Source organism: Mus caroli, chromosome 2 (genome assembly GCF_900094665.2).
Source record: "Mus caroli chromosome 2, CAROLI_EIJ_v1.1, whole genome shotgun sequence".
Classification (NCBI taxonomy): Eukaryota; Metazoa; Chordata; class Mammalia; order Rodentia; family Muridae; genus Mus; species Mus caroli.
Window position 1 is genome coordinate 132328298 of NC_034571.1, and position 27554 is coordinate 132355851.

A 27554-nucleotide genomic window follows, 5' to 3' on the forward strand; every position below is an offset into this window, starting at 1 on the left:
AAAAAAAAAAAAAAGAACCAGGGGAATGCCAGGACCAAGAAGTGGGAGTGGGTGGGTAGGGGAGTGGGAGGGGGGTCTAGGGGACTTTGGGGATAGCATTTGAAATGTAAATGAAGAAAATACCTAATTAAAAAAAATAAATTGGAAAAAAAATAAAATGAGAAAAGATAAATAGCTGTAAGGTGGACCCTTTTTAATAACCACCAGCACAGACTGGGGAAGAGAGATGGGGTTGGATGTGTGGGTCCAAGGCTGCCCAATGGAGTCTGCCTCAGCTGCAGGTCTAGAAAGAATACATGTAGGACCATGCAGCCAGGCCCAGTGAAAATTCTTTTATAGCTCTCAAATGGAACTAGAGCTCAACAGACTGAACACAGTTGTCACCCATGGTTCTCTCAACAAGCTCCTGTATCCCAGAGCATCATCTGCTAAGCAGACAATCCTTCTATATGTCCTCTGCAACCTACATGCTCTGAAAACCTCACCCTCACTGACACAGGCACAGAAGTACCCAGAGCTCAGCATCTGCTGCCCTTCCTGAACTCTGGAGCATGACCCATTGTGTCTGATTCCAGATTAAGCCCATCTTGACCCAACCAGCAAAGTTCAGCTCTCTGATGGCCAAACTACATCTCCTCAAATGGGATTGTAAATCACCCCCCAAGTGTGTTCTTTTGGAGAAACTTTCATCCCCAGGGTCTGTCTCAGGGTTTTTATTGCTGTGATAAAATACTGTGACCCAACTTGGGGAGAAAAGGGTTTACTCAGTGTATAATTCTCCAGTCAGGCTCCATCTCTAAGAAAGATCAGGTCAGGAACTCCAGGAAGTTGGAGGCAAGAACTGAAGCAGAGGCAATGGAGGAACACTGCTTATTGGCTTGCTAAGCCTCCTTTTATACTCGGGACCACCTGCCCAAGGGTAGCATTGTCCACAATAGGCTAGGCATTTCTACATCAATTATCAAATAAGGAAAGGCAGCACAGTCTTCCCTAGAACTAATCTAATGGAGGCATTTTCTCACTTGAGGTTTCTTTCCTTTACTTGGATTACCCTAGCCTGTGTCAAGCTGACGTAACCACTAGCCAGCACAGTAGCAAACAGTCTCCATTAATCTTAGAGCTACTGCTTATCAGTTAGAAATTCTTCATTTTATCCTTCACCCATTTAATCTGCTGTATGATTTCTAAATCCTGATTAGAGCAAGAGTCTACCATCTATTTTGTCTAAAAACCTAAGTGCCCGAATTTTCACTGATGTGCTCATCAACTAAAACAGACAAGGAATTTCCTTCCTCCAACCTCAGATAATTCCCCTACACACACATCTGCACATCTAGTTAGAGGACTCCGCAAAGTCAAGGCAGGATTCCATCTTGGCACTGGACACGGCAATAAAATGTGCAGGATACAACCCTGACTATCAAAAGAATGAATCCAATTTTCGTTTCAAATATGCTATATAGCACATTGTGTTTTGAATTTCTTTGTCAGAATTTTATTCTAGTGCTTGGCATTTTAATGCTAGATAAGGTCTCAGAACCTAGACACTAAAGTAGTTGAATTGCTGATATCAAGCTGTAGTAGCTACTGTGACAGAATTTCTGCTCACAAGTAATATTAACTGAAGGTGTAAAGGCATATGTGGAAAACCTGATTCCTCATGTACACAGCTCAGAGAAATTCTCTATATTCACAAAGTGTCCTTGTCTCCACCTTCCACTTACTGATAAACTTGTTTTGCATAGTCTCCAACAGAGCTTGGTGAGCATCTTCAGCTTGTAAAGCGTGTGAACATTCTCTAGCCAGTATGGTGCGCACGAGATGCTCTCCACATCCTACAAGTCCAAGAAAAACACAGTTGAGCAAAAGCAATACTGAAAGCCTTGATTGTCTCATTAACATAAAACCCCCTTGCGCACAACTTACAAGTAGTTACATATCGGGACAACTCAGTGAGGGAATAAGCTGACTTCTGCAAACACTCTGGTAATTTCATTAATGCGATTCGGTACAATATAAAAAAACATAGGTCGGTTTAATCTCAAAAGAAAACAGGTAGAAATAAAGGAAGCCCCACCCTCTTTCAGAGGAATAATGTATGTAACACAGGTATATAGATTCCGCACCTAGGGTTCTGTCTCATTCCCACTAACGAGTAACTACAAATCATCACGTTGGGTAGCTTAGCCTCTCATTAAAAAAAAAAACAAAAAACAAAAAACAAAAACCCAATGTGGAGAGGACAGAGTAGAACAGCCCTCTCACATCTTACGGCCCTTCTCATATTCATACTGCTTTCAGAAATAAAACCTCTACGTCATTCTAAAGAAAAAGTATATTTGGGGGCTAGAAAGATGACTTGCAAGTTAAAAATACATGTTCTTACAGGAGGCCTACGTTCAGTCCCCAGCACCTACAACTGTCTAACTCCAGGAGATCTGACACCCTTCTCTGACTGCTGTGGGCACCAGGCAAACACATGATGCACATACATTCACAAATGCAAAATATTCTTATACCTAAAATAAAGAAAGAAAAGGATGGGAGGGAAGGAGAGAAAAGGAGTAAAGGAGGGATAGGGAAAGAGGGAGGGTAATTTTGACTGTGAGATGAACTTGGAGCACAAAGACACATTTAGTAAAAGTAGGCTCAGGCACGTTGCTCTATTCTCCAGTATAGGGGAATGCCAGGGCAGTGAGGTGGGAGTGGGTGGGTGGGAGGGGAGCACCCTCATAGAAACAGGAGGAGGAAGGATAGGATAGGAGGGTTCGGGCAGGGGTGAGGTGACCTGGAAAGAAGATAACGTTTGAAATGTAAACACATAAAAAGAGTAAGGAACATAAAATTATGGCAGTAGCTACTGTGAAGTAAAGTCAAAAGAGACTTAGTTTAAGGATTGGTGAGTTCTAGTAGAAAATTTCTTGGATAGAAGCAGTTTCCTTTCTACCAGAAAACTTTTCAATATTTGAATCTGGTATCAGGACCTAAGTGTGAACCTAAAAGACAGGTGTATTTCAGCTACCTGCAGAAGGAGCTCACTAAGTGTGTCAAAGAGCCATCAGCAGGAGTAGGCACAACTTTCTGCAATATGCATAACACAAAAACACACATGTCAACAAAGGAGAGTCTTTTTGTTTGTTTGTTTGTTTGTTTGTTTGTTTGTTTTTCCGAGACAGGATTTCTCTGTATAGCCCTGGCTGTCCTGGCACTCACTTTGTAGACCAGGCTGGCCTTGAACTCAGAAATCTGCCTGCCTCTGCCTCCCGAGTGCTGGGACTAAAGGTGTGCGCCACCACGCCCGGCCAAAGGAGAGTCTTAACAATTAAAATGAAACTCTGACTAGAATAGCTAAGTTAAGCAATCACTTTTTGTTTGTTTAAAAGTTTGTTCATTTTTCTTTTATGTATATATATATATATATATATATATACACACATAATGTGTATGCCTGAGGGTCAGAAGCCAGAAGAGGCTGTCGGATCCCTTGGAACTAGAGGGGCAGACAAGCAGTACTTAACTGCCATATGGGTGCTGGGAATCCAAACCAGGTCCTCTAGAAGGGCAGTTAAGTGCTCTTGACCACTGAGCTCTCTCTCCAAGCAGATACCACTTCTAAATGACAGTTTGCTGGGGGCTGGGGGACAATGCTAAGGATGAAACTCTGGCTACGGAAGAACTCAACCATAGAGCTACACTTCCATCCCCACCCTTACGTCTGTAAATAAATGAAAGCTGGTACAATACTTAGCTCTCTTCTGGGTAATATTATCATGATGAAAATCAAGCATTACTTATACACAATGAAGGAGCTAGAGAAAGGACCCAAGGAGCTGAAGGGGTTTGCAGCCCCATAGGAGAAACAACAATATGAACCAACCAGTACCCCCAGAGAACCCTGGGACTAAACCACCAACTAAAGAGTACACATGGAGGGGCCCATGGCTCCAGCTGCATATGTAGCAGAGGATGGCCTTGTGGGACATTAATGGGAGGAGAGGCCCTTGGTCCTTGGAAGGCTTGATGCCCCAGTGTAGGGGAATGCCAAGACAGTGAAGGGGGAGTGGGTTGGTTAATGAGCTGGGGGAGGGGGATAGAGGGGTTTTCAGAGGGTAAAGGAGGAAAGGGGATAATATTTGAAATGTAAATAAAGTATCTATTTTTTTTTTTAAAAAGGTGGAGACAGGAAGACAGTAGCTCCAACTCATCCTCAGCTGCACAGTGAACTACAGGCCAGCATGTACTGCATTAGGCTATCTCAAAATGAAGGAAGGAAGAAACAAATGTGCTTATTCATCATCAATAAACATGACAACTGATTGAAAAGTGATGGCTCAGTGAGTGAAAGTGCTTCATGCTAACCCTGACAGCCTCAGTTTGACCTCAGGAAACTACATGGTAGAAGGAGCAAAGCGACTGCCACAACCATCCTTTGATCTCAAAACATGGATATTTTTTATGCACACATGAAAAAATATATAAAATTATATTTAAAAATATAATTTTAAAAAATGTGCTAGCCAATTTTGATGTGCTAGTCTTAAATGATACAGGAAAGAAAAAGTTCAAATATTTTCCTGCCTTTCCTATAGGAATACATAGAAGGTTCAATTTTTTTTTTCTATAGAAGTATCCTAGATGATATATGGAAGGAGATATTAGATTACACTTATTAAAATAATAACTGATCAGACAATAAAATTAGTGATTGTTAACATCAGAAAAAGACATATCATAAAAAGCCCTTTCTGTCTCCTAATAAAATTAAACATAGCTGTGTTCATTACCAAAACAATTACATATGTATATGAGTAAGCTTTAAATTCTATTGTCAATTTTGAGAAAGTGAGAGCATTTACAAAAGCTATAGTTGACATGTTTAGTCAGTAATGAAAGTCTAACTACTGTCTGTATCCATCACTTCTCTTCAGCAGTATGCTGTAGATGCAAAGCACTGCAATAAGACAATATAATAAAACAAAAGAGGAAGAAGAAAAAGAAAAAGAAAAAGAGAAATAAAAGATAAAAAGCTGAGCAGGGTGGCAGTTGAGAGGTGGACACAGGAGAATCAAGAATTCAAAGACAGCTCACTACATTGCAAATTCAAATCATTCCAAATTATAAGACATTGTTTTCAAATAACCAAACCCAAACAAAATAAAATTTTAAAATGCATACGTTTCAAAAGGAAGAAATGACACTGTCCCCATTTTAAAATGACACTTTTTTTATAAATGAAATCCAGCCCTAGGAGGGGAATTTACAAAATAAACACTAGTGGTATGCCTCAAAAATTCCCTCTCAGATTAGTAATCTAGGATAACTGTCTACAGACTTTGTCTGTTACTTGCTAGTCTCCCAAATGTGGGCCTGACCTTCAGTTAGTCTTAGCCATCCATCCATCCATCCATCCATCCATGTGTTATTAAGCTACTTTCTCCTAGGTCAAGTATAACAGCTTACACTTCCATAGTTCCGAGTTCTACAAAGATTATCAGACTCTGCCTGGCTACAGAGAACTCACACAACTGCAATGCCAGATGGCCTGGATGCCAGTGTGCTGACTGAATTTTCGATAGCACAAACTGCAGAGATTCAGATGGCATGGCATGACTTCTTGATAGTGGTTGGCATCCTCTGAATAACAACAGGCATGCCTTGGAAACTACTGGAGAATGTGCTGTTGTGCTGGAAGTAGCATGCTAGGACAGAGGCATGGCCTCCGAAGCAGGTTGTGGGGTTAGCTGCGCCACCTCTGTTGTGTTTGAGCTGAAGAATTTGCCCAAGGACAAGAGGAATCGCAATGAGATAAAGGACTTGTCCTTGAAAGCCTCTGCATTAACCCTTCCACTTCACCAAAAGCTACCATCTACTATCCTATACTTTTGAACTACACCCCCCATTGTCCTTAGAGCCCATTCTCTGCTTTTATCCCATGATGAAATCCCATGCTTCAATAATTTACACCTATCCTCTTACTCCTAAAACACTGTCTACATTTTCCACATTTCATCAGTACCAAAACAGTTTCCTCAAAGTGTGAAGATTCAAAATTTTCAAAAAAAAAAAAAAATCAGTGGTCTTCCTGTATATCAATGAAAATATCCGGAAAAAGAAATCAGGGAAAGAACTCTATTCACAGTAACTTCAATCAACCAGACATGCAAAACTCAGAATAAACTTGACCAAGGATATAAAGACTTGTACAACGGAAACTTTGGAAGAAAAAAAAAAAAACCACACACACACACACTAAAAGATGAAAATGCCTCCCATGCTCATGAGTCAAAATAATAAACTTTTGTAAATGGCTATCTGATCAAAATCAATCTACAGATTCAATGTAGTAAAAATCAAATTCTAGTAATGTTCTTCATAAAAATAGAAAAGAAAAATAACCCTATTAAAAAATGGGGTACAGAGCTAAACAAAGAATTCTCAACTGAAGAGTACTGAATGGCTGAGAAGCACCTAAAGAAATGTTCGACATCCTTAGCCATCAGGGAAATGCAAATCAAAACAACCCTGAGACGACTCCTCACACCAGTCAGATTGGCTAAGATAAAAAACAAAAACAAAACAAAACAAAACAAACAAACAAACAAAAACTCAGGTGACAGCAGATGCTGGCGAGAATGTGGAGAAAGAGGAACACTCCTCCATTGCTGATGGAATTGCAAGCTGGTACAACCACTCTGGAAATCAGTTTGATGGTTCCTCAGAAAATTAGACTACCTGAGGACCCAGCTATACCATTCCTGGGCATATACCCAGAAGATACTCCAACATGTAATAACACATGCTACCTGTGTTCATAGCAACCTTATTAATAATAGCCAAAAGCTGGAAAGAACCCAGATGCCTCTCAACAGAGGAATGGATACAGAAAATGTGTACATTTACACAATGGAGTACTACTCAGCTATTACAAACAATGAGTTCATGAAATTCTTAGGCAAATGGATGGAACTAGAAAATATCGTCCTGAGTGAAGTAACCCAATGACAAAAGAAAACACATGGTATACACTCACTGGTAAGTGGATATTAGCTCAGAAGCTCAGAATACCCAAGATACAATTCACAGACCAAATGAAGCTCAAAAAGAAGGAAGACGAAAGTATGGATACTTCGGTACTTAGTAGAGGGAAAAAAAAATACCTATGGGAAGAGATACAAAGACAAAGTGGAGCAAAGACTGAAGGAAAAACCATCCTGAGACTGCCCCACCTGGAGATCCATCCCATATACAGTTACCAAACCCAGACACTATTGTTGGTGCCAACAAGTGCTTGCTGACAGGAGCCTAATATAGCTGTCTCCTGAGAGGTTCTGCCAGTGCCTCACAAATACAGGGGTGGATACTCTCAGTCAACCATTGGACTGAGCACACGGTCTCCAATGGAAGAGCTAGAGAAAGGACCCAAGGAGCTGAAGGGGTGTGCAGCCCCATAGGAGGAACAACAATATGAACTAACCAGTACCTCCAGAACTCCCAGGAACTAAACCACCAACCAAAGAGTATACATGGAGAATCCATGGCTCCAGCTGCATATGTAGCAGAGAATGGCCTTGTGGGACATTAATGGGAGGAGAGGCCCTTGGTCCTTGGAAGGCTCGATGACCCAGTATAGGGAAATGCCAGGGCAGAGAAGCGGGATAGGTGAATTTTGGAGGGAAAACCGGGAAAGGGGATAACTTTTGAAATGTAAATAGAGAAAACATATAATTAAAAAACACCATTTACTGATAAAAAATAGAAAATAAAAATAACAAAATTCATATGAACACAGATACACATGCATACACACGTGCGTACACACATATCCTCTAGATACAAAAACAAAAACAAAAAAAACAAACAAACAAAGAAGCTAAGAAACCTCTGCTATATTGGAGGTATTATCACCAAAACTGATTTCAAATTATACTACAGAACCACAGTAATAAAAACCAGCTTAGTATTATTACATAAACTACAGACAAACAGAGACAGAATACAGAAGCCATATGCATGGGCATTCAACTATGGCCATCTGACTGTCTAATTTTTTTCAATAATACCAAACATAAACATTGGAGAAGACAATCTCTTCAACGAATAGTGTTGGGAAAATTGAATGTCCTCATGTAGAAGAATAAAATCAAATCCATCTCTCTCACCCTGCATAAAAATCAACTCTAAATATATCAAGAACCACAACATAAGCTTGAAATTTTGAAACTATCAGAGGGAAAACTAGGAAGTGAACTTAAGGTCACTTCCTTAACCAGACTCTGACTGATCACAAAATAAGATGAATATCAACAAATGGGATCTCAGAAAATTAAATAAAGTCTAAAACAAAAGGACACTGATAATCGAGTGAAGAAGAAACCTACAGAATGGGAGGAAAGCTTTGTCAGCTATAAATCTGGCAGACGATCAGCATGTACAATACATAAAGAACTAAAGATACTAAATATCAAACAAACAAATAAACCAAGCAAAGAATGTCCTATGGAACTGAACAGTGCTCTCAAAAAACAAAAACAAAACACAACTACAAATGACTAATAAATATTAAGCACCTCATTAGCCATCAAGGAAATAAACATTGAAATTATTTTGAGATTTCATCTTACCCCAATTAGAATGGCTAAATTAATAGGAAACAATAAAAGTTGAGCAGCTGTGGGAAAAGGGAAATATTTACTCATTGCTGATAGAATTACAAACTAGTCAGCCATTATGGAAATCAGTGTGTCACATCCTCACAAAACTAAAAATAGATCTACCATATGAACTAGTAGTCCATCCTTGGGTATATACCTAAAGAACTCCATATCCTACTGCAAAGATACAAGTTAATCCATGCTCAACAATATAGGCTGTTGCCATTGCTCGATTGTCCAGTACAGAAGACACGATACACTTTGGTTCTGAATCACAGGGAATATAAGATCAAACTATCTAGTTTTCATAGTGGCTTAAGGTCCTACACAGGCTGCTGGGGAGAAATTGGTTTTACTTAGTGCTGGGCCTTGAATGCTACAATACTGACCTGTCAGACTAGGCATCTCTAGTTCAGGAGGTCCTGAGTGTGAAAGAGGACCTATTAATGTTGTTTTGCTAAAACAGGTATCTACTGATTTATCTAGTGGGTTGGCCTGATGCTGCTTGTATTCTGTTGTTAATATTGGACCCCTAAGACCTGGTTGTCTCAGAGAGGAAAGAATCTGCACATAGAACCAAGTTGCACGGTGTAATTATTTCTGATTGGTAAATAAAGATGCTGACAGCCAATAGCTGGGCAAAAGAGACAAAGCCAGGGTTTAGGGTTCCTGGGCTTGGGGGTCCAGGGGATAACCATGAGGAGGAAGAGAAGGTGAATGAGGGAGAAAGAAGCTGCCAGGCGTTAGGTGAGTTCAAGAGAACATGGCCCTGAGAGCTGACCAATAAGAGTTAAGCCACCCCAGATGAAACATAGTAAGTAATAACTCAGGGTTATGGATAGAAAAGTAGAGTCTAATAGCATAGAGGGTAGATATCTGCCAAGCTCTTATGCTGTTTAAGGTTTATTGTAAATATAAAGATTGTGTGTGTCTTTTATCTAGGAACTATACGGTCAAAGGTGGAATGGAAACCCTGGATCAGAATTAAATACGTTCTACAACATGGATATATGATCAAACTGCCTTCTAAACGTCTGCATTTGCACCCATAGATTAGTGCTGACTTCAGCACTGCTTAGAGGAACTTCCTTTTGTGGTGAGCTGCAGTCAATCCAGTGATTCACAAATGCTTAGAGTTGTGAGCAACTGTTTGGTGCTCAGTCCAAAATAGGACATCTATATCAAGGCCCCTCTAAGTTCAAGGACTATAATGTCGGAGTAAGAAGAATATAAGAGCTGGAGATAGAGGAGAATACCCTGCAAATTGTCATTATCTAGACATGACATGATGGTTGGTTGCACTCAGGAATTCACAGCGGTTACATTTACCTGAAAAATTCCTGCACAAGACCAAGCCAATCAACGTTTCAGTAAGGTTGGGATAGGACTCATAAGCTCCACCCCTTCCACAGGAGCTATCAGCAATTGATGGCTCCTGGATAAGTAAGCTAAATTTTTCTTTCTGGGTGTGGCCATCGTATATCAAAATGACATCGTATGTCATTTTTAAATATAATTCATTATTTCACAAATTTTTGCTTTGGCAGACTATTTTTCTTCTATAAACTGTTCTAACCTCAATCCTGATATCAAGAATCCCCAAAAGGGGAAAAACTAAAATTGCATACATAAGAGAGAAAGACCCTATATTCCCAGGCAGCCAGCACATAGGAACACAGGACCAGCAGCAACAAAAGCCCACATTCAGTATGTACTAATGGCATACCACACATCTCCAAGGAACACTGATGATTGTGAAATACATATGTCATCGTATAAATGCTGCCATTCACTCTCACTGAAAGTATTGGGCATCTGAAAAAAATCATTCAACACAGCCCCGTTAGAAGTCCACAGGGACAGATAAGTAATGAGTAAAGGCCTTTCCAAATTTAAAAGGAAACATTTGGTACTTCAGTTTCCAGAATTGCAACATCTCTTTTTCAACAAAGAAATTTATTACACAGTACGTCACCTTTTCCCTGTCAGGGGATTTACTGCCAATTCTGGAGTTGGGTTACTTCTGGTTTTCAAGCCTGTCTTGTGAAATTACAGAGAGGGTTGCCTTAAAAGTGATAGAACACACATGAGTTCAGTCTACACAGTGTCCCCTTGGCTATCAAACCTGGAAGCTATTATATACAAGAGGGAAACATAAGGAGCTTTATAAAGAGACAGAATAAGTAGTGAAGATGTCTAATACAGTCAAGTCCAAAGGCTAGCTCACCAACCACACAGAGTAATTCTCCAATGTGTACTTAGGTCTATTACATAATTCTCATCAAACTTTTGAGTATTTATAGCAATAGTATTAAAACCAACTTAGGCATTTTCATACACTCTTTGAGAAATAGTGGCTAAGTGAAGAAAAAGCATTTTTATTATGATGCAGAGGTATTATCCCTCAAAAATTAGGATGATATGTATGACTAATGTATGCTTTAAATTCCATACTTAGTCATGACAGAAAATTATGTCAAACAGTTCTAATTCAACACAGACAAATATCTGATCTAAGATATACAATATCAATCCAATGTTTATCACTATTGGCAGCTTTACTGAAAAGATATAACAAACTACAAAAGTTTTAACTGTCTAAACAATTAGCTACATAAACAGGAAACTTTTTGGTTTTGTGAATGTGATACTGTTACAAATTAGAACATAGTTAAAGAGACTGAAACATAAGTAAAAGACTTTCCACTAAAGAAGTAGTGTCACATTAGAATTTTCAAAGCTCATACACAACTGCCCTCTTCCCCAGTCTCTATCTGCTACCCCTTTCTTTGTCAAAATGGCATCTCAAGGTGAGAATTAACTTGGTGTTCACTGAGGGTCATGATGCAACAGGATCTTTCTGCTGTCCTGAAATTCAGCTAAATCACAACACTGAAATGGGCACAGACAAATGGACAAAAGATGATTATTTTTTTCAAATGAGAAGCAACAGGCTACATCAGAAGTGTGTTTCTAATTGTTATTGGCCCTAGATGTATATCAGTACTGTGACAAGTGAGAAATGCATTACACGGAAAGTACATTAGGCTTCGAACACCTGAGACCTTAATTAGGGCAAAGGCCATTTAAAAAGTAACGCCATGATGCTCAGATGGTGTTCTTCGCCAATCTCTTATCTAGGTTCTTACTCTGTTAAAAAGTGGACCGCAGACAAGGGCAACTCCAGATGTCAAAGCTGAGGTGAATCGATTGGGATCTCCATGCCTTGGCTTCCTGATTTGAAAAGTCAAAAATGGCTTCATGCAAATGACATTAACATTCTCACAAGACAAAATATACCTGTAAGTACTTTAGAACTTCAGGAAATCTATGCTTAAAATGTAGTTTCAAACAAGGAGTCATGGCTCATCTGTCTATATTCCCAGCACCGGGAAAGGTAAGGAAGGAGGCTTATAGAGATGAGCCTAAGGCAGGCCAGACAGTGAAACAAAGTAAATCCTGTCTCAGCAGTAATCGTAACAGTAATGGTTGTGTACTGGCTGGTTTTGTGTCAACTTGACACAGGTTGGAGTTACCAGGGAGAAAGGAGCTTCAGTTGGGGAAGTGCCTCCATGAGATCCAGCTGTGGGGCGTTTTCTCAATTAGTGATCAAGGGGGTGGGGGCATTGTGGGAGGTGCCATCCCTGAGCTGGTACTCTTGGGTTCTATAAGAGAGCAAGTTGAACAAGCCAGAGGAAACAAGCCAGTAAGTAACATCCCTCCATGGCCTCTGCATCAGCTCCTGCCTCCTGACCTGCTTGAGTTCCAGTCCTGACTTCCTTTGGTGATGAACAGCAGTATGGAAGTGTAAGCTGAATAAACCCTTTCCTCCCCAACTTGCTTCTGGGTCATGATGTTTGTGCAGGAATAGAAACCCTGACTAAGACAGGTTATCATTGTTATTGCCATTGTTGTTATTATTATTAATACCTCAGTTTAAGAGCTTACAATGGATAGAGAGAAAATGCCTTTCAAACATTCTTAAGTAGTAAAACACACTTTTAGATTAACTTCAATTGTATAGAAAGTACAGTGGATGACAGAAGGTCACCAACTTACTAATTCATCATTAAATGACCAATTATTATATATACCTAGAATGTTCACAAACATTTTGCTTAGTGTTTACAGCTGACTCAGAGAGATGGCACGTCATCCCCAACTGATGAGTAAGAGAATGACTGTTGTCACTAAAATTCTAAGACTCAAATTTTATAGTTAGTGTTTCAACTAATGAATAAGGAACAGAAAACAAAAAAAATTCCTCAAAGCCTTGAGAAATCTGAGCCATGGGTCTGGTTCAGCAGATAAAAGCACTTGCTGTTCTTCTAAAGGACCCAAGTGTGGTTCCCAGTACCCCTGCATCTACCTATAACTCTAACTCCAAAAAAAACTGATATCATCTTCTGGCCTCTACATGAACTTGCATACATGTGGCATTCCTCAGAAAGACATAAACATGCATACATACAAATATAAAATATAAATCCTTCTATAATCTATTTATAAAAATAAATCTTTTTAAAAAGTAAACTCTGAGTCCATGGTAAAAATCAAAAATCTGAGTACATAAAAACAAGAAGCTCAACAGGTCTGGTACTAAGCCTTAGATAGTAGAAGGCTCCAATTTTATTCACTATACCCTGGAAACAGTAAGTTCCCAAGACATATGCCAAAAGAAAAACTGAGATTTTATTTTGCCTTGAAGCCATAGTGTATATTTCATTAGCCAGAAAGGTCAAGATGTGATTATAAACATCTAATGTGTAACTGTAATGTAAAGTGTGTGTGTGCGTGTGTGTGTGTGTGTGTGTGTGTGTGTGTGTGTGTGTTAAATGTGTGGAATAAGGTCCATAAACAAAGGAATATAAGCAAGATCCTTATGCTATAGCATACATTTAACATAACTACCAAGTCAACCATATATTAAATAATATCATTAATAACTTTCTTAATGAGTTTAAAATTCAGATATGATTTATGAGGTTGATTTCCATTTCCAGGCCTCTTAAAAACTAAAAAGAAAAGTTTGAGCTGATGTTATTTCCCAATAATTAATTCTCTTACAACAGAAAGATAATATAAATCATTTGCCAGTTTTGAAATTGCACTCAAAGCTTGAAGCAACACTCAGTATGTAGCAGTCATATAAAGTACAACAGAAAGCCTTAAATCTATATGAGCCCTGCTCCTCCCTTTCCCTATTCAACACCCTAGCTGGCGTGATCTGAGGGTACTGACGGACACAAGCATTCTGACGAGCAGGAGAAACGGCATCATATTAAATTATCTGTATCAGACTAAAATTTGAGGAATACCAATATAGAAATTACCCAGAAGTTATCTTATCACAGCTAGTAAAACAAATATGTAAACATGTAATGCCAATTCCAGATGACCTATTTGAAATTAGTTTTATAGCAAACAAAAGGAAGACATTCTTCCAGGTTTTGTTTTACACTACTGTGATAAACTAACACCAATATAAAAATGAATTACATGTGAGTGGTTACATCTTAACACTGATAGCCTAGAAATTGTAATATTTACAATTTTACTCAAAATTTAGAACTTGTGCTTCCTGAATGGCTGACCTGAGACCAGCCCAACTTGAGACTCACCCCATGGGCAGGCACCAATCCCACACAATATTAATGATGCTATGTTGTGCTTGCAGACAGAAGCCTAGCATAGTTGCCCTCTGAGAGGCCCTACTCAGCAGCTGACTGAGACAGATGCAGATACCCATAGCCAAACATTGGATGGAGGCCAGTGACCCCTATGGAAGAATTAGGGGAAGGACTGAAGGCCCTCAAGGAGATGGCAGCCCCCCAAGGAGACCAACTATGTAAGCTAACCTGGAACCCGGGGAGTCCGCAGATACTGAGCCACCAACTGAAGAGCATGCAGAGGCTGGTCTGAGCCCCACCACCACCACTGCACATATGACTACCTTAACACAGAGGACTGCCTTGTTCGGCCTCAGTGGAGAGGATGCACCTAATCTTGCAGAAACTTGATGCACCAGGGTGAGGAGATACTGGGGTGGGAGGAGGCACTACCCCTCTCTCAAAGAAGAAATGGAAGAGGGACAATGTAGAGAGAGGGACCAGGAAAAGGGGCAGTGTTTGGGATGTAATTAATTAATTAAAAACAAAAAGAAACAAATCAGGAAACTCACAGAATTCTCCATGAAAACCTTTATCAGCTTCACAGTGCTCAAGACCAACAATTCACAGGGCTATGTTTCATTTAAAAATATATAACCATAAGGTTTAAAACCTATAGGTCGAAATGTTCATTTTCATTTGAAGTAAAAAAATACTGGTGGGACCATGAACTCTGTGTGCCAAAAGCAAGAGTGCCGTCGTCGTCATCACAACAGAGGCAGACAAGTCTACAGTTACCATGTCACGCCAGATTTCCTGTTAAAAAAACAGCTCCTGCGAAAGGTTGTCTTCTGGGTGGCTGAAGAAATCACCCAAGAGGAATCTAAAATAGTCTTGTTCTTCTTATAAACAAGGAAACAAAGATAGGAATATCAAAGAACCAGATGTCATTGACAAAAGAGATGTTCCAACCCCAGAATGGAGTACAGGCCTCAGATTTCTACTTCTTGTTTTAATGGAGGCATTTGCAAAAGCTTGTTACTCCCATTCTAACAGTGCAGGCAAGAAAAGACACCAAACCAGTTTAAAAGTTATAAATGAAATGAAGATGCAAACATACCTCAATGAATATAATTTTGAAAGAGAAAAAACATTGCTAACAAAAACATGGCCCATGATCTTTTTTCTTCCTGAGGAAACAGGATGAAAAGAGAAATGCCTTTAAAGAAAACAAGAAGAAACAGGTTGAGCTTTAATAACGTTGAGTGGCAGACCATATGGACTAACATGAATTGGAATCAAGAAAAGCACCCACAATCCCATCCACAATCGGTCCTCTATGTTTTCAATGAATGCTCTGAAGACATGGAGCCCAGCTAAAGTGGAAGGCATCAACACTCTCAGGCATATCAGAGCTTGACCAAGCGAAAAGCAGCAACTAGCTGGGGACTGGGAACACAGCAGGAGCTCAAACAGTCTCTTCAGTTACTGCTGATGTAGTCTTCACCTAGTACCAGGCTGCAAACAGGAAGAGAAAGGCTGAGAAAAAAACCATCAAAGAGCAGTGGGCATGTGAGGCAGCTTTCTGTTGACTGTGATCAAATACTGACAAGAGCAGTTTACAGAAGGATTAACTTTGGGGCCTGCATTGAAGGCACTGTAGCTGCACATGGCTAACATTCCCCACTTTCTTAGATCTCAGTGGAGCAGAAAGCAGAAAAAGAACTGGAAAAGGGCTGGGCTATAAACATCAAGGCTCACATCCAAACTGTAAGGCAGAGTTTTATACTCTTAACAGTATCATACCCCGGGTGCCTACAACGGCAAAAAACAAAAACAAAGAAACAAAAAACAAACCAAGAAACCAAGACCCAACACCAGGAAGACTGCATAGTTTTAAAATCTCCCCAAAGAAACCAAACCAAGACAAAGAAGAAAAAGAGAAGTTCACTCAGGTTCAAACAGCTGATAGCTCAGATCTCAATAAAAAGATCCCTAATGTTTTGCTTGCAGTCAGATTCCGAATTCTTTTTGGACTTATGTGTTGTTAGTTTGGAGAAGGGGCAGACAGACAGAGAAATGAGTGTGCATGGGCTGAGGTACATCAGGTCATCAGTACAGGCTGGGCAGCAAGTATCTTTACCTACTCAGGCATCTCACCACCCCCAAACAGTTATGTCTTGACACTACCATCAAAATACCTGCATTTACTGCTGAAAGAACAGAGTAGCAACTCAACTATAGATGAGATTGATACAATGTTTCAATATACACACAAATAAAGACCAGTGTGTCTTTGTTGCAAATATTTTTTAATTTCTTCAAATATTTTAACATATAATGGAAAGTCTTATGAAAAAAATCCATGACCAGCAATTCATAGAAGGAAACGTAAGTAAAAGTAAACTAACAACCCAGAAGTTGGCATGAGAGGATTTTTGAAGCAAAATTAAGAATTTATATGAATAAATGAAGAGATCAAAAATTCGAAATAAAAAAAAATAAACCTATAAATCTAATCAGATGGCTGAGAACACAAAGCAAGGTCAACAGAAGTAAGAAGAGGGGAGAGCCGGGATCTGAGGTTCTGATACAATGAGGAACACCGATCTAACTGATGCAACAGAAATGAGTGAGAAAATAGCGCCTGTCTCTGTAGGATGAGCTCCCACACCAGAACAGAAGTCTCAGAAGCACAGAAAACTATGTCTAACAGCTAAAGATACCATAAGAGTTCCCCAAAATTGGCTAGTATGCTCAGCAAAGCTTGATGATAAATACAAACCTAACTATATTACTGAGAAATGGTACACAGTCAGAAAGAAAATGTTAAAATGTAAAACAAAAGCCCCACATTACATATAAAAGAACAACTCCAAATCCCTAATGGAAACAATGAACATGAAAAGATAGCAGAAAAGATTTCAGAGGATTAGAAGTAGGGAACCAAAAGATGAAGACAATGCGCTGTAACAGTAAATGGCTGAAAAGACCTTTCAGGGGCATGAAGTTTAGACGATGCTACAGCAGCAGACTCGGACAATAAAAGCACAAAGGAGATTCTTTAAAATAAAACAACAGAAGAAGCCTCAACTTTGATTTTAGTTTTGGAACTATGTATCTATGTATGGGGTGTGTGTGCGTGTGTGAGCGTTTTAAAAAACAACTGACTACTTTAGGCAAAAAGAATGGTGCAGTGTGAAGTTTACAGAACAATATAAACATTAATGTTTACCTTCATTTTATTTGTACATGTTTAGAGCTTAAACGAGAAGGAAATAATGCCACCAAAAAGTTCTTGTGTTTCAGAGGAAGTGAGTGTTTGTTTCACTGGCTACCTTTATGTCATGCTGTGATTTGAGTGTTCATTATAATAATGAAGTGGTTTTATTCTCAAAAAATTTAAATACATAAAACAAAACACAAATGAACATCTTAGGGAGTTTTTATCATCTCATTATTTTGAAAACTGACATAAAAATTTAAATGTCTAAGCAGGTTACCTATCTTTCCTGTAAAAACTGTATATACGGAAAGCCAAATACATATTGAAAGTTTTGTTTTTGTTTTTGTTTTGTTTTGTTTTGTTTTTCAGAGAAATCAGTAGATAACAAATGAAGGAAAAAACACAGAACTAATCATACAATGGGTTAAAATTGGTGCATAATAGTGACAGTCAACTATAAAGGCAAATTCTACAGAAGCATAATGTTTCTTTTTTTTTTTTTAAGCAAGACACAGGTAACACATGCCATATGATAGTAGTCTCCTGCAGTTCAATAGAAAGTAAAGCAAACAAACAAACAAACAGAGGATGCAGCATACTGTTTGGAGCTACATATGTGATTAAGCTTTTTTAAAAAGCAAAAGAACAGAAGATACAGTGCTGGTCATCAGCACGGTGTGCACACAGTGGTGGGATGCAGTTCTCTGCTGTCGTACAGCCTGAAGCACAAAATCCAATAAATGCCTTCAAGAAAGTAAGAGAACAGTTTATTTTGCTCTTACCATCACTCCTTCAAGTTTTGTGCCAAAAAAGATATCCTCACACCCTAATGCTCCCATGGTGCAAAGTGAAATATGCAGCCCAAGAAGCTAATGTCTTCCATACCTCTCTAAGAACATGAAGTGCCTGGAGTGCTTAAGTATTCAGAAGAGCTGGATGAAGGAAAGGCAGGCTCAATAGCCCATCTCAGCTATCTGAGATACCACCTCAAAGTGGGGGAGGAGGAGAAACAACACAACAGGATACTGATGATAAACTCACATCTGATATTTAATCTCTCAGAAAGCTGAACACTTTAACCAAGATGGGAAACAAGACAAGGCAGGAACAAGACAAGGATGCCCATTCTCCTCACTTCCTACTCAACATTGCACTCCAAGTGCCAGCTGAGCAGAGAAGTGATTTTTCTGTTTGCAGGTCAAAATATCTTTCAGAGAGAAAAACTCCAAAACCCTACCAAAAAGCTGTTAGAGCTAATAAACTCAAAAACCTTGAGAAGTACAAAACCCAACGCTCTATATCCTACTGATAAAATGCTTGAGACAGAAATTCCAAAACAAACCCATAGACAAATAAATTCAGCCATTGGGGCCCAACAGTAAAAACTAGTAAACATGAATAGACAAAGGCACAGGTAAAAACATCAGTATTCATAAACTGGGAAAAAAAATAAATGCTGTGATAACATTCATAACTACCAACAGCAATCTACAGATAAAATGCATCCCATCAAAACTCCAATAATACTTTTCACAGATATAAAAAAATCAAAATGGTCCTAATTAACTGAAAAATCTTGTGCAAAAACAAAACTACTTCCTATTTCAAATATTATAAAATATAATAATCCTACTACTATAGTGCTTACCAATTACACTGAGCAATAAGCACATATATAAACAGCCACTCGTGCTTGCTTCTGAAACAGTCTAACTGTTTTCAGGATGGTCTCTATTTGGGCTCAAGGACAACAACAAGTGATAATGACTAGCATGTGAGGTTACCTAGTTATACTAGCATATAATGTTTTATATAAAATCCACTATATACAATATGTATAATATCCACTAAGGTGTGTGTATGTATATATGTAGGTATGTATATACACTTTATATAAGGGGGTGGAGGCAGAGCTAGAGGCCTTTACCCCCAGTACTTGAAAGACAGAAACAGGATTATTTCTCAGAGATAGAGGTCAGCCAGGTCTATGAAGCAAGTCCCAGGCCAGCCAGGGTTTCATAATAAAAATGTGTTTCAAAAAATTCTGAGCCTGGTAGAAAACCCCTTTAATCCCAGAACTTGGGAGGCAGAGACATGGGTGGATCCAAGGCCAGGCTAGGCTACATAGTAAGAGCCTGCCTCAAGCAAAACAAAAACAAAAGACATGAATTTCAGAAGGAGAGTAGGAGACTTTGTGGAAGAATATGGTGGGTATTGGAAGAAGCAGGGTAAGGCAGTAGGTATGACTGTATTTCAATGAATAGATGTATAAAATTGTGAAAATTTTTAAAAATGTAATTTTTAAAATGAGATAGAGTATGAAGACACACAATATCAATCTCTAGCTTCTACACAGACATGCACATCTACACACACACACATGAACAAGTACAGATATGTACATGCACACACGAAGGGGGAAAAGACATATAAAAAAACATTGCTATTAGAACTTATTAATAAAAACAAAACGAAAACAAATTATTTTAAGTTATTTTAAGGAATTAAAGCTAATAGTAGAATTTAACTGCCTTAGAAATCATTACTTAAATTGAAAACTATGGTAATTATTTTGTTTTGGTTTGATGTTGTTGAGACAGGGTCTCTCTTTACAAAACCCTTGGCTACTCTGAAACTCACTATGTAGATTAGGCTGGACATGAACTCACAGAGACCCACCTTCCTCTGCCTCCCAAGTACTAGTATTAAAAGCATGTATGGCTATACCTCACTATGTAATTAGTTTTAATTGCCAAATTGACTGAGAAGAAATCCTCTATAAGGCATTGTCTATAACAAGTTGGGCGTGTCTATCAGGGATTGGCTTGAGCACATTAACTGATGAGAGAGGACTTAGCCCCCTGTGGGTGGCACCATTCTCTGGGCTTGGGATCCTGACCAGTACGAGAGTGGAGAAAGCGAACTGAGCACTAGAAGCATGTTTGCATTATTTCTCCTCTTCACTGAAGTGTGGATGTGATTAGTGCTTCTTCAAGTTCCTGCCTTAAATTTCTCTACAATGATGAAACTGTCTTACCTAAAATTGTCAGCCAGATAAAACGTTTTCTCTCCTACATTGCTCTAATCAGGATAGTTTATCATAGAAACAGGAAATGAAACTAGGACCCTAACTTAGAATTTACTCAATTTATGAGTTAAACCAGGACCACCTCAAACAGATAATCTCTAAGAATACGACCAGACTTGGGGATTACTTTCACATGCATTCAAGTTACTGTGCTTGCATTCACATTTCTAGGGAAAAATGCAAACGTTTCCGATTCTCAAAAGGATACCGGTGTGTGTGTGTGTGTGTGTGTGTGTGTGTGTGTGTGTGTGTGTGTCTGTGAAAGAGAGAGAGAGAGAGAAACAACAACAACAACAAGAAATAATAATGAGGAGGAAGAGAGGGGAGAGACAGGAAAGGAAGAGAAGACTATGTTAGCTAGTCCCCACAGATGGCCTTCAGTAAATCGGGCTGTTTATCATCTGGTGGGATACTCTGGATTACTCTTAATAAATGCGATGTCAGTCTCAGGACCAAACCCTCCGGAGGCTTGCACTTTTGTAGTTCTGAAGAAGCCTGAACCACTGCATTGGAACTCATGCAAACTTGCTACAAATGCCACATCAGTCATGAAAAATCCCAGAGGCTTCCTGGGGAGAACAAGGATGAAGTATCTTCTCTATCAGCTGACTTCTAGGTCTTCTACAAAGCTGCCAGCAATAAGAGTGAACTGCCATACACAAGTAACTCGGGTGCCATTGAACCTCAATCACCTCAACAGCCGCCAGGGAAACACACCATGAGAAACAAGAAAAAGACACACTGTAGACAGTACTCAAGAAGCCAAGGGAAGATGAACACTACTCTTTCACTTCTCTGGGCAACATACTGAAATCCTATCTCAAAAACCAAACCAAATCAAATCAAATTCAGTCATTTTCATTTCAAGTGTCTTATTTACATATGCTGCTCTATTACAAAGAGGTGAATACAGATCAAATATTTAATTATGTCCTTATATTGAAAGAAATGAAATAGAGTCAGGCACTCAAATGACCCATCATTCAAATATTAGTGCTTAGTTATGGCTAAGACTATTTTCCTCTCTATTCTTTAAAAAAAAAAAAAAAGGAGATTGGCATTAAAGAAACACATTTGATTGTACAATGCTGATAAAACAACAACGCACTATATCATCATATTCGCACACTTACAATGTTACGAAATAGGAATATTTTTATTGATTTTCAACATAATCCTGCAAATGATAGCTGGGTGGGAAATAAATCAAACAGACCTGGGAGCCCTGCCCCAGAGCCTAGCAGCAATGCAAAACGTAAACAATATGAGAAAGGCCAGACCCCATTTCATCCGCTCAGCTTAAGTGAACAGAGATGTAAACAAGCATTGTGGTGGCGGGGGTTTCATCTACTGGATTTGATTTTTCAAAACAAAAACATCCATTATCCACAGCCAGTTCTCTGTTAGCCTCAAATAATTGCAAAGTGCATAGCTTTGTTAAGAAATTTATAAGAAAACTACATTTTAAACTGTCTAAATATATATGTAGCCTATAATATAATTTTTAAAGAAAATTTAACCTAAATGTAGCTTTTTCTCCCTTTTCACATTCCTCTCTACCTTACATTCTCTGGGTACTTAGGGAATAGTTCACTCTTTATCCTCTCTGGTTACTTAAGGTGATATCCCACCCTTTACATTCTCTGGGTACTTAGGGAATATTTCTCTTATCCAAACTTCGGATTTCCCACCTGAAAATGAGAAAGGTGTTGAAAGATCACAGTGCTGGCCACTGCACATCCCTAATAGATGATTAGTATCACAGACTTTATAGTGATCACAAAAATGATGGCCACTCTCAGTCGCATGGGTTGTGAGTCTAACCTGCACCCTGCTCTTCTTCCTAATAAAATCCTGGCTTTGTTTTGCTTTCTGTTCCCCCTCACCCACAATAGTGTACACAACCTACAAACAAGCCCTCTGCCCATCATTAGTTCTTGGTAATACTAGGCCCCTTGGTGAGTGATTGGTTAATAAACAAACATAGAATATAAGCAATCAACAAAATAAAAAAAGAAGTCTGTTGGTGATATTGAATAAAAATATTCACCATTTTTAAAAACAAACAAACAAACAAACAAAAAACTATAGGTAAGCAAGATAGCACATAACTGTGATTCCAACATTCAGGAAGCTGGGAGAGGTTAAGAATTGGAGGTCAGCCAGAGCTATCACAGGAAAAAAAAAAAGAAAAGAGCTACAAAATGATTTTTCCCCCTGGTAATGCAGAACTCTAATATAATCCCAAGACAGAAGCCAAAAAGTAAGACAAGAGAGCGAGTACAAGAAGGAACAGTAGGCACGTGTGCTCCCCAGGGAGATGCAGACTCAGCTCCCTGCAGCTGGCGCGCTTCTGGATTACTTACGTGAAATCTCTCTTCTCCATGAGGGAAGATGTCCTGCACCTATGAGTGCATTTCTTCCAATCCACTCCTCACATTAGGATTTAAACTCAAGTCTCACTGCAAATCTAACTTTGCTTCAACATAATGTATCTCCTGGATATGCACATTCTTCCATTCAAAGGAGACACATGGTGAGCCAAATAAAAACCACTGGGGATTCTAACTAAAGTCTCCAATTCCACAATAGCTATAGCGTTTGCATGTTTTGTAAGTAACTATGTATGCTTTCTAGTAGCCAGCACTTATTTCAGATATTTTAATCAATAGAAACCAATACCTATATACCAATAAATGGACGCCAGCAGCTATGAACAAATTCTGAAAGTACAAGGAACCTTTTGGTCATGGCTGAATCACACAGTTAACTCAATAACGAGAACCATGGCACGCATTCATTAAAAAGGTAATAAAGATGCAAGCACAGTCTTGACATTCTCATTTACGTGTCCATAGTTTTTCTCCAATTCACTAGTGAAATTAAATTTCATTCAATTAACAGCAATCATGCACAGAGCTTGTTTATATGAAAGACATTTGAATTATGATTATGTCTTTCTGACTCATCTCTAATCAACTCTTAGAACAAGCAGTTTGTTTTATCCGGTTTCATTTACAAGAGCCTTGCTAATGAACAAGGCTGACTGTGTTCTACAATACTTGATAAACATAGAAATATTACTACTTCAGCAATAAGCCTGAACGGTAGTTTTATGCTCCTCTGGCTGAGATGGTAACTTCTTAAAGTAATCATTTAATGTTCCCAGGGACACCCAATAGTAACATCCTTTGTATTCACCATCATCGAACACAAGGAGGGAACAGAGTAGAAAGTGGTTAATGATGGAGATGTGGATCAGGCACTAGACCGGAGGACCTCTCTGCCCACTGATATCTCCTGAGAGCTTGGGAAATGAGAAGAATGCCCAGAACTCACCCTAGACTTGTCAGATCATAGTCTGTATTTTAAATAAGACCTCCAGGTGACTCATACATGTTTACGTTTGAGAAAGTGGTATAATAAGATTAAAAACAGTAATTGAGAAACTGTTAGGAAAATACGTAATTAAGATTACTCCCCTGGACAGGTGAGAGGGCTCAGCAGCTAACAGTGCTTGTAGCACACGCCGGACAACACAGCCCATGGTGGGAGGAAATAAATGAATCCAGAACATACACATCATATATGTGTATGACATGATATAATAAATGAGACTAGATGGCTTAGAGTGTTAGCAGCACCTGCTACCAAGACTTACAAGATGAGCTTGTTCCCCAGGTCCCACAAAGTAGGGGAAGCAGCTCTTACAAGCTGTCCTCCACAAGCATGCTGTAGCACATGTGCGCCTCCAACAGATGAGGGATACAATAAATTCTCAACACGTTAACTCCCCACCCAGTGTCATACCACCTGCAGGACCAGCATTAAGAGGTGAAGCAGGAGGATCACAAGGTCAAGGCCAACATGCACTACACAGTAGACTCTGTCTCAAAAGAGAAAATCAAAACAAACAAAAAAATGGCTACCTCCAAGAACCTAGACAGAGAAAACGCAAACCTGAAGGTCCATATATGAAGCATCTGAAAACTAAAGCCCAAAATGTCCCTGGACATCAATCTCTCATAACAGCTGGCCACCATCACACATACTAGACACCTTTCTTCCGAAAGTGATGAGCTACACTTGTGTACAGCTCTTGCAGTGACAAATTATCAATTTACAGAACGCAAAGTCAACATACAGGGCCTCGCAGTCATTTCATCTGGCAAGAGTACAAAGGACAAAGAAAGCTGAAGTCGCATACTGGAAATATTTGATTTATGTTAAACACCAGTATGGAATTCAAACATGCTCAACCAAGCCTTACCTACTCCTGGCCAATCAACTCACTTATTAGCTTGCATATAGCTGTCCAACATATACTGTTCAACTAAATTTACTATTTAAAAATTTTTATGATTTTTCTGGGTACTTTTTAAGTACAATTTATTTTAAGTAAATTTCCTGAACTAAAAAGATCTTCCACCCCAACACAATACCAAAAGTGGTCCCGTGCTATAAAAGGCACTGGCTGTACTGAGTGAAATTCTGTCTCTAACAAGGACCTTCTACAGACGAACCAAGAAGGCTAAGCCACCACGTCCACCAGTCCAGTAAGGGCCACGACGCAGCGTGTCAGAAAGAAATTGTTTTTCTGCTCCTTTTGATGGGTTATGCTTTCAAGTCAGGAAATTAGAAACAGGTGTGCCAGAGGGCACACACATCCCCGCTGCACACTGAAAAACACGCGTTTTCAATTTTCAAACATGAAAGAGACTCCTGTTGAATGAAAGAAGAAATGAAAGCCCAGCTCTGTTTCTGCTAACCATATGAAGAGACCTCAGAATGCTTTGACAAGTGGCTCTCGGAGTCCTCTCCAACTGACGGCAGGTAGTACTTGACAATAGGAAGGAAGAAGCCTTCTTTCAAGTGAGGACAATCAAAGGGAGATGTCCACTCAGGATCAGAGCCTTGGCACTTTAAGCACCACTTCATCTCACGCGTCTGTTCTCACCAGGTCTTTACCCCATGCTTCAAAATTACAAGTCTGCTCTTTCACAAAACAACAACAAAGCAAAAACAGCAAAGCGATGCAAGCTAAGTAGCTAGAAAGAAAAAAAAAAAAATGAAAACCTACAAACATCAGAAAACATCTTGCGGTCACTGTAATCCAGGTCAACCGTCTCAGAAAAATTTGCTCGTGAGGTCCTGAGTTCTCCTAGAGCTCAAGGTCAGACTGCAGTAGTGTGAATGCCGTGTGAAGTGAAGCTGAAAGGCAGCGATTCAGATGGAACTGGGGGAAGGACAAAGCACACTAACATCAGCAACAACAGCTCCAACCCAAGTCTCCAGGTCCACTAAAGAAGTCTGCCAGTATAGTACATTCCCATATAAGTGAGTCCAGTGGGAAGCCAGGTAGAGTGGAGGGCACTTTATCCCAGCACTTGTGAGGAAGCAGACGCAGAGGCAGGAGAATCTCTGTGTAGTTGAGGATAGCCTGGTCTACATATAGAGAGCTCCAGGACACCGAAGGGTTTAGATAGAGAAACCCTGTCTCAAAATTAAAATAAAATAGAGCAAATAAAAGCAACTAAAATAATGAGCCTCAAGTCTAACAATTCCTTGAAATGCAGGGTTGCTGAGATGGATAAAGAACTAGGAATATTAAATCCCTAGTTGACCTGCACAAAACATTTTGAGGATAACTGAGATTTTGTTTCGAAAAGTGCCTGTGACACACAGAAGACAAAATACAAAGAATAAAGAATGATGGCCATTAAAAAGAAAGATGTAGCATGATTTCCTGACTGCCTTTCTAATTCCCTGAAAGAACAGTTGTGGCACTGGCAGACACCAAAGCATCTGTCCACTGCTGGATCCTTCTGTAGGTCTACTTGTCCACTCCTGACAAAGATCCTATGAGTAGTATTTGAACAAAATCCTTCAAGTAGGCAGGGGTGTGGCAGGGATGGTTGAGAAACCAGGAAAGGGTAGCCAGCTTTCCTAGCAATTAAGGAAGAGACTCCAGTCAGTAGTTCAATTTAAAGCATACAATATTTTCAATGCATGCAGTTTTAAAATCCCATCTAACTTTGTACTTACTAGGGCAAATCATAGCCACAACTCTCCGAGACCTCAGGTTTCTAGGACTCCCATAAAAGCAAAGAGCCTAGACAATCAGAAAGCACTGGGCTCCCAAACAGAAAACAGGTAGCTGTTTATTCTTTCCCAAACTCCTTAGAAACAGACAGATCTCCTCAAACCTTCTTCCCCACTCTTCCTGTTATCCCACCCCCAACTCCAGCAGGCATTCCCAGAAAATCTGCCAGCCAAGCCTGCAAGAGAAGCCAGCAAGCCAGCAAGCCAGCAAAGCAGGTAGGCTAGCCTCAGATCTCCCCTCCCTCCTGTCTTCAGGTCTCATCCCCTGCTCTGTAACAGACTACCTGTTGTGGGCTCTCCTCGCCCTCTGCCTCCATTCCTAAGGAGCTAAGCTGATGCTGGGAGAACACTGCTTCCCTCTGTCCTGTGGACCTCCTCAACCCTGCTTTCTAATCCGCCCCCATTCACAAGTGTAAGCTCTCAATACCTAAAAATACATTCTACACAGAACTCCCAATGGTCATACCTATCAATAACTCAGAAGCATTCCTTATCAGACAACACAAAGCTACCACACTCAGGAACCAGAGAAGGTAGCAGAAACCAAGGAACAAAACACTCATCCAACAAAGAGTAGATATTGGCACCTTGAATTACAATTGTACCAAACTCAGATGCCTGTACACCCACATAAGAACACAATCAGTAACAGCCAGGACTATGTGTATCTACTAGAGCCCAGCAACATCCCACAGTAAGCCCTGAGAAATGTAACATGGCTGAAACTCAAGACAAAGCCTGTAAGGTTGCCTTGATGAATACGATAGAAATCCTTGTGCTGATTACATTTATGTTACTTGACACAAACTGGAGTTATTCAAGAGCGGGAAACTCAGTTGAAATGTCTCCATAAGGTCAGGCTACAGGCCAGGCTGTAA

At 39.5% G+C, this 27554-nt stretch overlaps 1 protein-coding gene across 7 annotated transcripts in view; it reads right to left on the bottom strand.

Annotated features, from left to right (window-relative positions):
• Tasp1 (taspase 1) overlaps positions 1 to 27554 on the bottom strand; it is a 222321-nt gene that overhangs the window by 71317 nt on the left and 123450 nt on the right. For 5 of the 7 annotated variants that reach the window (XR_002376878.1, XR_003835952.1, XM_021149133.1 and 2 more), the window contains exon 11: positions 1725 to 1835. The exons of the other annotated variants lie outside the window; for them this stretch is intronic. Coding sequence is in view for 3 of the 5 variants with exons in the window: in XM_021149133.1 (XP_021004792.1) it covers positions 1725 to 1835 (111 nt within the window). In the remaining 2 variants the exon portion in view is untranslated. The remainder of the gene's footprint in view (positions 1 to 1724; positions 1836 to 27554) is intronic. 7 annotated transcript variants of the gene reach the window in all.